Below are 14,513 nucleotides of genomic sequence, written 5' to 3' on the forward strand. Positions count from 1 at the left end.
ACAAACAAACCCTCCAGTGAGTGAAGTTACCAGCAAGAGTGGCCACAGTTACTGGAACAGACAGAAATGACAGAAAGGGTCAAGACCCAAGGTTCTTTCAGTGGACTCATGGTTCCCCCACCCCCATAGGTCTGAACACTCTTCTCTGATTGGTCCTATTTTTCCCCCTCTTTGCCTACCCACGTTCAGCCACTCAGGGCCCAACTGGCATCCCTTAGCCTCAGAGCTTCAGCTTTGAGTGAGAATTCATTCCCACAGCCATTTTCATCCTCCAGACATCAAGGCCTGCCCCCTGCTTCAGGTACCTGTTGCTCTGGAAATGTGAGCACTGTCACAGCTCTCTGTTAGCATCCTGCTGCTATGGACTGTTCAAAACCACCCCCACTGAATCGTCTAACCCCACAGTGGAAATCAGTAGCATTCAGTTTAACCCCGAGTTAGTCGTAAAGTACCTCCGCTTGTACACTTTGCCATCTGTCCACTTCCTTCTTGGAGAGGGCAAGACAAGAACCAGTTTGAGACAGAGGTGGTCTCCGCTGACCCTATAGTACTATGAGTTTACCTTCACAGGCTCCTATGCCTGCACACTCGGTCCCCAGCCAGTGGTGCTGCTGAAGAGGCTGTGGCATCCTCCGGAGATGGACTTTTGCTGGGGGAATCGCATCGCTAGAGGACAAGCCTTGCCCATTTCCACTTCCATTTCAGTCTCTACTTTCCAAGTGGCCCCAGGTAACAAGCAGCAGCCGTATGATCCTTTTACCATGTGGTGACTGCTGCCACCCCTCCCCCAGTGTGATGAACTGTATCCTCTTAAACAGTGAGTCACAGTCACCCTCTCCAAGCTTAAGTTTCCTCTTACCGTGTATTTTATCACAGTGAAGTGAAAGGTAACTAATGTAACTTGTTTGGGCTTCTTATGGCCTGAGGTACCTCAGTGTAGTAAGGCTACTTGAAGGGTGGCTGGGGATTTTAAGAGCAAATGCTCCAGTAAGCAGAGCAGAAGTGGCTGAGGGGATAGTTGTGTAGAATTCTGATGAGAAAGGGCCAGGCAAGAGCTCAAGAAAGCTCTTCTAAATAGGCCATGCAGCCTCTGACGTCTCTATACTTCTTGGATGGCCATTGATGGCTTCTCTGTAGTGGAAAAGTACAGCCTCAGGGCCCTGGATTTCCCTTTCTTAGCGGTCCCATGGGATGCTGAGTCATAGGCAGTGTGGTGGTTTGAATACGCTTGGCCCATGGAATGGCACTGCTAGGAGGTGTGGCCTTGGTGGAGGAAGAGTGTCACCGTGGGGGTGGGATTTGAGAGACCTTTCTAGCTGCCTAAAAACCAGGCTTCTCCTGTTTGCCTTTGGAACAAGACGTAGAACTCTCAGCTCCTCCAGTGCCATGCCTGCCTGGATGCTGCCATGCTTCCTGCCTTGATGAAAATGGACTGAACCTCTGAACCTATGAGCTACATAAGTGTTGCCCTTTATAAGAGTTGGTGTCTCTTTACAGCAATGAAACCCTAACTAAAGCAGGCAGCATAGGGCCAAGTTCACGGAGATGGTAAGCATGGGATAAGGAAGGGTCCTCTGTGTGTGTGTGTGTGTGTGTGTGTGTGTGTGTGTGTGTGTGTGTGTCCCTTGATTCTATGTAGCAGTTAACTTCTCCTCGATCCCCAGACCTCTGAATACTCTTCAACCCTTTAACCAAGGGTTTTATTTTTTTATTTTATTTTATTGCATTTTAACTCTCCCCCCCCCCATGTATAAAATCCAGGAAAGTCAGAGGCACTACCTGGCTTCTCATGTGATACACTGTTTCTGCTGCTGTTTAAAGCTATAAGAATACTGTGGATTCTTCCCACCTGCGATGGCTATTCTTGGTTGTCAACTTGACTACATCTGGTACTAATTATAACCTAAGGATCTGGGAACACATGTGAGAGATTCTTTTTCTCTTTTTTAAAGATTTATTTTATGTGAGTACACGGTCACTCTTCCCACACATCAAAAGAGGGCACCCGAACCCATCACAGACGGTTGTGAGCCACCATGTGGGTGCTGGGAATTGAACTCTGGACCTCTGGAAGAGCAGTCAGTGCTCTTAACTGCCGAGCCAGTGCTGAGATCTTTTTCTTCTTCTTCTTAATTAAATCATTTGAAGAGAGAAGACTTGCTTTTAATGTGGATCTTTTGAGGTGGGAAGATCCACCTTTAATGTGGACCACAGTTTCCGGGAACAGCCTATATATAAATGTCATGGAAGAAGGAAACTCACTTTGCCTGTTTGTTCTCACTCTTGCTGGCAAGACCTTCACTGGCGTTAGAGCCTACTTCTTTGGGATTCTGGCGTATTCTGAAGACCAGCCGAGTCATCCAGCCGCCTGAACTGAAGAACTATAAGAGTCTTAGAGCATCCATTAATAAACAGCCATTGTTGGACTGGCTGAGTCACAGCCTGTAAGCTGCTTTAATTCTTTTCTCTCCCTCCCCCACCCCTCCACCCCTCCACATTCTGTAAGTTCTGTCCCTCTGGCTAACACACCATGCGTGCACCTCTGCTGCCTGACTGTGCTTCCCACTATGTTTGTGGGCATCACTATCTCAGTGTGGGAGACTGTGGCTCTCATATACAGTATATTCCGTATGTGGCCTCTGCCTAGTGGCTCCACTGTGGCCTGAGTGTCTGTTCTATAGTCGGGCTGGGGGTGGGCATTCAGGACACCTCGTTTTGGGGTTAGTACTACTAACTAACATGATGCTACTCTGAACATTCCAAGTCATATTTTTGGAATGCAAAGTGCACATTTATTCCTGGGTATAGAGCATGGGGGGTGGGGTTTGCTATGCTCTCTTTTGCTTCCACAGGGGTTTCTATGCCCACTGTAGCCCATATAGTTCCTGAAGAAGAGACCCAGAGATCTGGTATTTTTATAAGCTGGCACTATGCTGGGCAGGTTCTGGGCTATTCTAACCCACGTAGGCTGTTAATACCCAGATAAATGCCCTGTTGCTTGCCATCTCAGTCTTGCTCTGGCTTGCTCTGCTCCGTGTGTGTCCTCATGGCGAATTCTCCTGGTGTGTCCCCATGCTCTGTCCATACCTTTCTTCTCTTTCTATTCTCTCTCTCTACCTGGGACCCTCTCATTGGAATCCAAAGTCCCGCCTCCACTGTCCTCTTCCGCCCAGTCATAGACTGACAGCTCTTTATTAACCAATCAGAGATGATAGAAAACAATGTTTACATAACATTGAGACCAGAGATGCTTGACCATTTTATTGTTTGTACTGTATGTAGCCAGACAGCTGGGCACAAAATCAGCATCTGAATACACAGTACACAAGACTGAAGCCCAACAACTGGTTGCAAACCTGGGAGCTTACTAGGTGTGGGTATAGGAGGGATATGTTTAGAGAGGATCTCTAAGCACCCCAAAGGTTGACTCTGCACTGTTGGGGCTGAGGGTGGGAGCCCCGGCGCTTGGGAGACCAAGCAGATCAGCAGGTTGGACTGGGTCCCCAGCTCACCCTCCACCTGCACCACAGAAGTTGCCAGAGCCTTCTGTTGTTCACCCCAGGGCTGGGCTGCTTCTGAGCACAAAGGCCATAGATGCTTTCCCTGTCTTCACTGTCTTCCCTGTCTCCCGGCTGGGCAGGTGTCGGAGAGTGGAAGATCTGATTGGAGATGAATAATTAACACTGATCTCGGTGGAAACAAAAGCCACAGGAGAGGCCAGAAGCCCAGGGATCAGCTTCAATGTCTGCCGCATGACCTTGCAGTTGGTGGCTGGGGTAGGGTTCCCTTCCTGAGCCCAGGCTGAGTCCTAGTGGAGCTACAAACTGGAGTCTCCTATGAGCAGCCTATGGTCTCAAATGCATTTACATGTTAGAATCTCCCAGATAGCTAAAAAAAAAAAAAAAAAAAAAAAAAAAGACCTGGACCCTGCAGGCAATATGCATGTGAGTGGGCAGTATGCATACATAGTGTGCAGTATGTGTGTAGCACAGCACAGGCAAGTAATACATCTATAGGGTACAGGTAGGTACTGTGCACATGTAGTATGTGGTGTACATGTACCTGTGCTGATATCTGTTATAGGACTGCAGCTGCCCTTGATTCTGGAGGCTGTGTAAACAGCCCCTATGAGGCTGCTACCTTCTTTCAGAATAAAAAAAAACCTTTTAACATTTATTTAGTGTGTACATGGGGTGCGTGCACACGCCAAACACGAGAATAAGGGTCAGAGCGCAGTTTGTAGACATCGATTCTTCCTTTATACCATGTGAGCTCTGGGATTGTTCAGGTAGTCGAGCTTGGTTCGATGTGGCTTTACCCACATTGCCTGGCCCAAGTGTCCTTTTCTTTCTGTCTGGTGAGGCCATTAGGACAGGTTGGGGGGCGGTAGGAGTAGTAAAAATGATTTGGACCCCCACTGGCTGCTCTGAAAAGCCATCTTTGCATTGTTCCCTGGTCGTGCTCTGTGCTCACTGCAGCCACCTTTGCTGCCCACCACCTCCTCCAACACGGACTTTGCAGTTCTCTCGCCAGAGCCTTCAAACTCAACTAATTTCTTACTTGCTGCATCGGTGGACCACCGGCGTGCCCCACCATGTCAGACGCGGCAGTGGACACCAGCTCCGAGATCACCAAGGACTTGAAGGAGAAGAAGGAAGCTGTGAAGGAGGCAGAGAGTGAAAGCGATGCACCTGCCAATGGGGACGCTCAAAATGAGGAAAACGAAGAGCAGGAAGAGGCTGACAATGAGGTAGATGAAAAGGAGGAAGAAGGTGGGAAGAAAGAGGAGGAGGGGAAGATGATGGTAGGAAGAGGATGGAGATGAAGGTGAGGAAGCTGAGGCTCCTACGGGCAAGCGGGTAGCTGAGGATGATGAGGGTGATGATGTTGACACCAAGAAGCAGAAGATCGATGAGGATGACCAGACAGCCAAAGGAAAAGCTAACCGTGACCTATTCACCCTCCACTTCCCATCTTAGAATTTAAACATGGTCACCTTCAAGTAGAGAAGCAGGCCCCGTCCTCCCACAGAGGGCAGTGCGACCCACAGATGACACACGCTCTCCACCATCCACCAAAACCACAATATGAATTGGCAGCATGGGAGGAAAAGAGAACCAGAACTTCCCGGGCCCTGTTTTTTTTTTTTTTTGTTTTGTTTTGTTTTGTTTTGTTTGTTTTTTCTTAAACATACTTTAAAAGGAAAATTTGTTTGTATTGTTTATTTACATTTTGTATTTTTATACATAGTGTTAGGGGTCAGCCATTTTTTTTTTTGGAGCTGGGGACCAACCCAGGGCCTTGCGCTCATAGGCAAGCGCTTCGACCGCTGAGCTAAATCCCAACCCCAGGGGTCAGCCATTTTAATGATGACGGGTGACTGAACCAGCCTTCAGAGTATTTTCTGCCCTACTTCAGACTTTACTTGTGGCGTGACCACGTTCATTATAGTCTCAAAGGAGAAAAAAAAAAAAAACTTGTAAAAAACAAAACAAGCTCTCTCGAACTGGGCAGCCTCATCGGTGAACAACGCAGCAATGGCCAAGATTAAGGCACGTGACCTGCACGGCAAGAAGAAGGAGGAGCTGTTGAAACAACTGGACGATCTGAAGGTGGAACCGTCCCAGCTTCCTGTGGCCAAAGTGACAGGCGGCGCCATGTCCAAGCTCTCCAAGATACGAGTCGTACGCAAATCCATCGCCTGTGTCCTCACTGTCATTAATCAGACTCAAAAGGAAAACCTCAGGAAATTCTACAAGGGAAAGAAGTACAAGCCCCTGAACCTGCGACCCAAGAAGACGAGAGCCATGCGCCGCCGGCTCACCGAGCATGAAGAGAGGCTGAAGACCAAGAAGCAACAGGGGAAGGAGCGGCTGTACCCACTGCGCAAGTGTGCAGTCAAGGCCTGAGACGACGACAATGACAAGAAAGTCCAAAACTGACAAAACCAAACCAAACCAAACCAAAACAAAAACAACAATGAAAAAATAATTTATTCTGAGCATTCCAGTAACTTTTTTTGTGTATGTACCTAGCTGTGCTGTATGTAGGTTTGAGATGGTTAAAAGGAAAAGATTATTTTTGTTTCCTTATCTATAAAGTTGCTGTTTGTTTGTTTGTTTGTTTGTTTGTTTTGACCTGTTTGATATATGTGTGAAACAGTGTCCAACAATAATCTGGAATTTTATTTTGCCGAGTTGCTCTTAAAAAAAAAAAAAAAAAAAGAATGATTTGGAGCGCTCAAACAAAAGCCAACTGATGGAAGGGGACTGGGAATGTGCCCCTAATCTTATCGCCCTGACTTTGGGGTGTATCTTGTGGAACCCTTGTTTTTGTCATGGAGTTAAACAGTCGCTTAATTCAGGATCCAGGGGAGGGGAATAGCTGACCACTGTTTACCAAGCCTCTCATGAGAATCCCTCTTGGGAACACTAGGAAAAGTTCAGGCCACCAACTTCAATAGTCAATGCAGCTTTCTTGACCGTGGGGTAGGACAAGATACAACTGAGCATTCACTGGCCTCTGTGGCTCTGATGGTCGCAAGGCTAAAGGCATCAGGGTGTCTTTCAGTATTCACTTTTGCCTCCTGGCGTGCTTTATCTTGTTCCAGGATATTTGATCACAATGTGAACCCTGAGATTGTGTTATTTACTGGAAAACCCTGTTTCTAGTTGTGGTGTGGCTCAGCCTTAGCACACAGCTTTAATCCCAAACAATGACGGTAAAGTTAGTTTGTAGAAGGAAGTACCGGTGTTTGAAAGTGATGTCTAAGTGAGTGGCAGGCAAAGTGACGAATCAGAGACAGATTAGGATATGCCCAACTCTCATGAGACAAGAAAAGAAAGGGAAGTTACTTAGGGAAGCTTGTGGGGCAATACAGAGAGAGAGAGAGAGAGAAAGAGAGAGAGAGAGAGAGAGAGAGAGAGAGAGAGAGAGAGTGTTTTCCTGGGACAAGTACAGAGACAAGTTGCCAAGAGAGAACAGACCGGACACAGGTGAAGACAGAAGGAGCCAGAAGATTAGAACAGGTTGCCAAAGTTAGTATGAGGCTAAGCAGAGCAGCTCAGGAAAACCTGAGAGAGAAGCCAGATTGAATCAGTCAGCTTGGAGGAGAGTTTGGGCCAGAACAGCTGAGCTGACAATCCAGCCAGAGTTCAGCTCACTGAGCAGCAATCTCAGAGGCTGAAAATATATATTTCAGGCCTAGATAAGATTGTGTGGAGGCTCGAATCTTCCAGGACTATCCTTGGTTTAGCAGACAGAGGCAGTAAGCCTCAGAGACTACAATTACATCAGCCAAACGAGACTTGCCCTCCTACCCTACCCCTTGCTTGGCCTGAGTGCCACCCTGGTACCTCCTGCTAGGCAAGGCCTCGCCATTGCTTTTGAGTTGAGTGCCTTCTATTCTGTGGTGAGATGCTCTCGTGCCATGGTGAGCTCCCTTCACCTTCTGACTCCCTTCCCAGAGCACTGGTTGTTAATCAGATCTCAACCTCAGAGTGTGGGCTTTGTGCACTTTTGTTTCGACAGCCCGGAAACTTCTCGCTGTGTTCCACTGACGAGAGGTTGTGCTAGTGCCCCGTGGGAATGAGGCCACGTGGCAGAAGCAGGCTCCACGGGCTCCCGAGGGTCTGGCATTCAGCTCGGATGCAGTTTGAACTGGTGTTTTAGAACGAGCAGGTTAAAGCATTCACTCTGCTGGAAATGAAAAGTGTAGCCCTTTAGGTCTCCAACCCCATTTGATATCATCCGTTCCTGTCCTGACTTCTGCTGGTGCCACCAGGGGGCATTTAAGTCGACAGCCTGGGCCCCTCCACAAACCAATTAAACCAGTCTTTTAAAGTTTAGTGGGGTGTGCCAGCAATCTTAAGTCCTCCCCCACCGCACACACACCCCGGTGACACCAATGCATGCCTCTGGTTGGTGCCAAGGGAAGGTGTGTCAGTCATTGAGAAACTGGTCTGGGCCTCCCACCAGCCTCTCGGTGGAGGTTTGGTTATTTACTCAAGATTTAACTGAGTCTTTATCTCCCAGTTAATAAAAAGCACCACGGAAAGTCTGACATCAGGGGCAGGTGGCGGATCACACCTTCCCTGGCAAGCGCAAATACACAGTGTCTGTCAAGGTGCTCAGCTACCTTGGGCAAGTCCCTGCCTTGCTTGCACATGTCAGGGGGCTTTGGACTGAGGGATGATGATGCCCTTCCAGCTTTGCCACTGCAGCTTGCTAGACCAGAGAGGGGGTGACCAGCACAAGACCTCAGGCAGGGAATAGGTCCAGACCTGGATAAGCCTTGGCTGGCACTGTTTGTCTCTGAGCTGTGGGCTCTGCCTTCCCCATCTCAGGCTGCTTACCAAGGAAGCCCGGAGACTTGGGTGCTGGAGACCACGGGTCAACAGGCGGGAGGACTGGGGTCTTGGGGGTGCTCTGAGGAGCCTGAGGACTGGGGTGGAGCAATCCAGGAACCTCCAGCAATGCTAGAGTGTTCGAATCATTATTAATGCAGTGTTCAGGAGTGGGACCAACTCTGTCTCTGAAGTGACCTGAATGGTGGTAGAGAAACATGGTATTCCTTGAGATTGGCTCTCCGGAAGAGACCCAGAGACAGCTGCATCTGTACTGAAATACTCCCGAAAGGCCCAGGTAGCCACCAGCCTGTGTTGTTAAGAAGTGTTACAACTCTGAACTTTTCAATTTTTGGACCTGACAGGATGTGGTATAACCTTTAAAGAGGCAGGGCCTAATGGAAAGAAGTCTCCTGGTATGTGTCCTTAGAGGGAATAGTAGAACTGCAGCGCCTTCTTTCTCTTTGCTTCCTGGCCACCATGAGTAAGGTTCTCCCAACATATACTCCTACCATGATGTACCCCCTCACCACTGGCCCAAAGCAATGGGGTCAAGTGACTATGGGTTGAAACCTCCAAAACCGTGAGCCGTGATAGACCTGTCTTCCTTGTAGGGTGATTCTCTCGGGCATTGCGTCAGTCACTGAAAGCTGACCAGCACAGTCTGTAACTCAAAGCCCAGACCCTCCAGCATGTGCTTCTCAGAGGTTAGTTCCCTCCACCCCATGCTGGTATTTCAAGACTCTTAAATTTTGAATGAACATCACCCATTTGGCTGTAGAGACTGAAACTCTGTGACTATTGTTTTCTACATCCCCAGCTAAAAATTCTACTTATTCAAAGCCAGCCGTATGGATAGTAGATCCTAGGTCGGGAACTTCTTCTCCTACCCTCCTCCGCATGTTAATTCATACACAGACCTCAGAGCCCCAACTTACTTAACTAGGTGTCATAGGTACCCTCTTCCTCCTCCCCTCCAGCTACGCCCAACCAACTCACAGTCCTCGCCCAAATCTAGGTATGAGGAGAGAAGAACCTCTCCATTTGTATCCCAAGCCTTTGGAAGGAGTGATGGGACATGGCCTGAGCCCAAAGAGAACAATGTCCACAAACACAGAAGTATCTTTCAAGATGGAAGCAGTGTGACTGAGCTCGACAGACGACCAGTTGCTTTGGGTGTGGGGGAGTCAAAGCACTGATCTGAAATCATCCAAAAGGGTCAGCCCATTTCTGGAACTCTCTGGAAAAGCCCAAGGCTGTTGCTTTCAAGGCAGCGTTTTAACATTGTTGGATGGGCTGCTACTGCTGCACATATCCTGAAAATGTCTCTGGTTGGTGACATCAGTCGGTTGAATGTTTTCTAGTCCCCAAGTACATAATTAATTTTTTGTGTGAATAGCGTTGCCGGTCTACCCAGTGCATGCAGTAGTGGTTCTGATTGGATAAGATGAGGTGTAGTGTGTGTGTGTGTGTGTGTGTGTGTGTGTGTGTGTGTGTGTGTGTGTGTGTATGTTTGGGGTTGGGGAAAGTCTTAGAAACTCTCAAAGAGTGAAAGCAAGCCTGTCTATTCCATGCCACCTTCTTGGCTTCTTGAGGTAGCCCGGAAAGTGATAAGTGGGAAAGAGAAACCTGGCCCTGGTGGTCTTCAAATTCTATGGATACCTAGGCTCTTTTTTTCTATAGCCTATTCCTGTGTCCTGGGTACTCAGGCCCAGCCTCGTCTCTTGAATCAGACCATTTGGCTATGCAGCCGCCCCAGTACGCAATGCTGCCCAGCCTTCTCAGCTGACCAGGTGTCTGTTGTGTGCCAGCCACCAGCCTGTCCAGAGCAACAAGCGGAGTGATCAGCTCTGTGATGCCACCCCGAATGTACCCTTCCTCTTCTCACCTGTATTAATTCTGTATTACCGTGACTAAGCGCCTGATACAAACAACTTATGGAGTGAGGATTTATTCTGGCTTGCGTTCCTGAGCCAAAACAGCTGCTTGGCCTATGTGGTTGGGCAGAGGGTCATGGGGCAGGAACACCCATGGGAGGAAGGCTATTCTCATCACAGCAGGCTGGAAGCAGAGAGAAGGGCAGGCAAGCCTTCTATTCAACAGGTTTTCTCCTTTCCCTCTCTTTCCTCTGCTTGCCCTCCAGTCTGTGGTGGGTCTCACACCCTCAGTTAATCATCTCTGGAAACACTCCTGCAGACACACCCAGAGGTGCACCTTGCCGGTCCAGGTGTTTCTAAATCCAGTCACAGTGACAATCAAGATTAAGTTTCATGTCACCCAAAAGAGGAAAAAATAAAAGACGTGTGCCAGAGCCTTGCTGCCTTCCCAGGCTGGGGGTCAGATCCTCTAATGACACAGGAAGGAGACTCAGGGCTGATGCTCTGGGTTCCACAGGGCCCTGTTGAAGGGCAGTTTCCATGTTCCTTTCAAATGGGAGGGGGGCTCCAGAAACGCAGAAGGGAAACAGAAGGTCACAGGTCTGAGAAAGTGGGATTGGCAGGATTCTCCAGGTTCCCTCCCAGCTTTACAAAGGCAGTAACTGACGACGGAGAGGAGATGGACTGGCCACGCTATTGGGAGATCTGTCTGACCTGCCCAGTTGTTTGCAAGTTGAGCTCCCGCAGCAAACTCCAGGGTTGCAGCTTGTGAATGACCAGCTATGCTGGGTGGGCTATGACTCATCCCTGCTCATGATACCTCACATGTATTGCTGTTAGTAACCCCAATAAAAAGTCAATGCTTTGCCAAATTGTACTTTGGTACAACCGTTAACTTGGTCTATTGTGGGTTCCCTTTCAGGATTGAGTAAACATGTGCGTGTGTGTGTGCGTGTGCATATGCATGTGCGTGCGTGCATCTCCCCAGGAAGAGTTTCTCCCACAGCGGATCTGGATGGGGACACTACAGGAATTGAGCATAGGTTACCACCCAGGCTTTAAGGGTGAAGCTTCTCATAGCCACAAGTAGGGGACAAATCGCTGATTGTGGGGACTGGCTGATGAATCTTGGTTCCCTAAGTGAATTTAGCTTTTGGGCAATTCCCACAAACCCTTAACATACCCTTGTCTCCATAGGCCATTCTCTGCAGGGTCTCCAAGCAGCTCAGGAAACAATGGGCAGGGTCTCTTCAGAGTCCTGTGATGCTAGGTGGGGGTCAGGATAAGCCTGACCCTATGGGCTGTCACCCCACCCCCAACCCCCAGGTCAGGAGACACTTTCCATACCTATTAATTCTCTTTCAAATTGGAGGGGAAAAAATAACCAAAAGAATCCCAGCGGCTCTGAAAGGCTTTTATGGGCTCCCTGGCAATTAGGAAGGCTGAGCTGAGGGAAGTGGAGGGAGCTCTGGGGGCAGGTCACTCCAGGAAGCAGCGTTGCAGGTGGAATTTTCCATGACACTCAGCTCAGCTCCGAGTGGGATGTGCCCACGGGAGGGGACAAGATCCCTGAAGATGTCCCAGCGTATGGAGGTGATACTCCCCCAGAAGGGAGACAGACTGGTGCCTAGCCACTGCGGCTAACTTCCACTGTCTCACAATGATTCCGAAGCTACTCACATATGCCAGGCCCCTTCCGGGGAGCCCCCAACTAACAAGGAACTATCTGCAAGCCCCGCTCACTTCCTGGTCAGGTGGAGATGATGAAGCACGCGCCCAACACTGCAGAGCCACGGAGGGGTTACTGTGTGCACCGTCCCAAACAGTCACAGGGGCTGTGGAGGGTGCGTGCCACATGCCTTGGAGGGTCTCCAACTTCCAGGGGCAGTAGTCCCAAGGAGGCAATGACTTCACCCCCGGAGCCCTCAGCCTCTTCCCCCAATGATGTCAGACCACTGGGTATCACAACCTCACCACTGGCTACAGGGACCCAGCGTGGCGACCCACGATCACACCAACGTACACTAACTTTCATCCACTCTGGGTACCCGACACAGGGGACAACAGGAGGCAGAGAGGACTGAGGCCTTCAGAACGTGCCTAAAGCTCAGGAGTAGAGAGAGCAAGGCTGGTCACAATGACCTTCTTAGGAAGTCTCATGGAACTAGGCTCAGAAGACCACATACATGTAGTAGCTCATATCCTTGTGTACACATACACAGACACACACACACACACATCAACACAAGTATACTTATGCATACCTCTGTGTATACCTTTACACATGAACTCATGTATCTGTATGCATACACTCACCCACATGATTACACACACACACACACACACACACACACACACACACACACACACACACACACAAAATAGTCCACAACAGGGAAGCAGAGGGATGAGGCAGGGTCAAGGTTTTCCAGGGAGAAGGACAACTGAGAAAACCTGGGTACCTTGGTCAGCATCTCCAGGGAGGGAACAGGACTAATGGAGGGAGAGGAGGGTACCAAAGAATAGAGTGTTTGTTCCTTGTCCCTAGTCCCTAGAAAGGAGCTGGGTGGAAGTCATGAAGCTGGAGGCCCCCTGTACAGGCCAATTTCGGCTTACTCCTGTTCTCTGAACTAACTCGGAGCACCCAGCATGTTTGAGTCCAGGTTACTACCTCAGGTGAGGAGGGATAAAGTCACCGAGCAATGCTGGGACAAGCTCAGTGCTGGAGAACTGAGCCCCCTGCCTATTATCTGGGCCTTCAGCTCCTTAGGTCCCTCAGCCTGGGAGCAGCCGTCTCCCTCCAAGATAGCACCCTAATTCCCAATACCTCAGAATATCTGCTTCCCACAGGGCTGAGAGCCCAGTGCCCCCTCCACAGAGTGATAGGTGAATCTCTCCAATTCCTGAGGCACATTCCCTTCCCAGCCTCTAGAGCAGTAGATGGTTCTCACCCGTGGGCCATGACCCCTTCATGATTGCATATCAGATCTTTACATTATAATACACAACAGTAGCAAAGTTACAGTCATGAGGTAGCCATGAAATAAGGGGGTCACCACAACGTGAGGAACTGTACTGAAGGGCCTCAGTATTAGGAAGGTTGAGAACCACTGTCCTAGGCCTACAGCCAAGATACTCTAGGGCAATGCCTTACAGATTAACTAGCACCGGCTACCACTGCTTCCCTCTTAGTGCACAGCAGCAAAGTCCCTGCACCTCATAGTCAGGAGGAAGGACGTCCTGCCAGCTGTGGTGGAAGGAGGCTGGCAGATGCAGGTGCTATCCACTCTGCTGGGGATGGGGTAGGGCAACGGGAGACGCTGATCTGCTGGATCTAGCAGGCTGTTCACTGCCACTAAGGGCACTGTGGAGCAGGGCTGGAGTTTGAATGAGGTCAGCTAGGAGACCAGAGTGGCTGGAAAAGATGCACAACCTTGAGTCTTCCTCACAGCTGCTAGAGAGCTGGGTGGGTTGCTTTGTAAAACTAGAGCTCTTGGGCCTGGAGAGATGGCTCAGCGGTTAAGAGCACTGACTGCTCTTCCAGAGGTCCTGAGTTCAAATCCCAGCAACCACATGATGGCTCACAACCATCTATAATGAGATCAGATGCCCTTTCCTGGTATGTGTGAAAACAGATACAGTGTACTTATATATAATAAGTTAATCTTTAAAAACACAAATAAGCAAATTAGAGCTCTCCATCCAGCTCCCCTCAGCCAGACCCCTAATCCCGACCACAACACCAGCCCTCCCCTGTTTCTTTGCTTCTTGTCGAAGGTTTCTTCTTTTTGGTACAAAAGGCTCTTTGATTTTTCTTTCATTTTAAAAACTTATTTTATCAGTATGGGTGGTTTGCCTTCAAGTATGTCTGCACACCATATGCATGCCTGCTGCTCACAGAGGCCATAAGAGGGCCTCAGACCCCTTGGAACTGAAGTTACAGATGATTGTGAGCCACCATGTGGGTGCTAGGAATCGAACCTGGATCCTGTGTAAACGCAGCAAATCTTCCTCACCACTGGGCTTTCTTTCCACACATGCCCCTCATCCCTGCCACGTTGCTTTTGCTCAGTGTGTCTTATCACAGGGACAGAATGAAACTGGCACAGGTAAGCTCAGCTTTTATCTGCGTCATGGCCTGGTTAAACAGACTGCTCTCGGAGCCTCAGTATCCCCAAACATGAGAAAGTTCCAAGAGAGACAACTAAGGCTTCTGTCAGCTCTGGATTCTTCCCAGTGAACTTGATACTTCTCTGAGGGATGGCCAGACAGACGGCAGAAAGAAGACAGG

At 49.2% G+C, this 14,513-nt stretch overlaps 1 protein-coding gene and 1 pseudogene across 1 annotated transcript; both read left to right on the forward strand.

Moving 5' to 3' along the window:
• The first annotated feature begins 4,594 nt into the window (after window positions 1-4,594).
• Window positions 4,595-4,872, forward strand: LOC116906278 (annotated as a pseudogene).
• Window positions 4,873-5,537: 665 nt separating this feature from the next.
• Window positions 5,538-5,909, forward strand: LOC116905828 (60S ribosomal protein L35-like). Its single transcript, XM_032908794.1, has one exon. The coding sequence runs from the start codon at window positions 5,538-5,540 to the stop codon at window positions 5,907-5,909; it is 372 nt and encodes a 123-aa protein (XP_032764685.1).
• The last annotated feature ends 8,604 nt before the right edge of the window (window positions 5,910-14,513 follow it).

This window comes from Rattus rattus, chromosome 7 (genome assembly GCF_011064425.1).
Source record: "Rattus rattus isolate New Zealand chromosome 7, Rrattus_CSIRO_v1, whole genome shotgun sequence".
Taxonomy (NCBI): domain Eukaryota; kingdom Metazoa; phylum Chordata; class Mammalia; order Rodentia; family Muridae; genus Rattus; species Rattus rattus.

Excerpts from the sequence above, each read along its gene's own strand:
- LOC116905828 (XM_032908794.1), top strand. The coding sequence starts at position 5,538 with ATGGCCAAGATTAAGGCACGTGACCTGCACGGCAAGAAGAAGGAGGAG.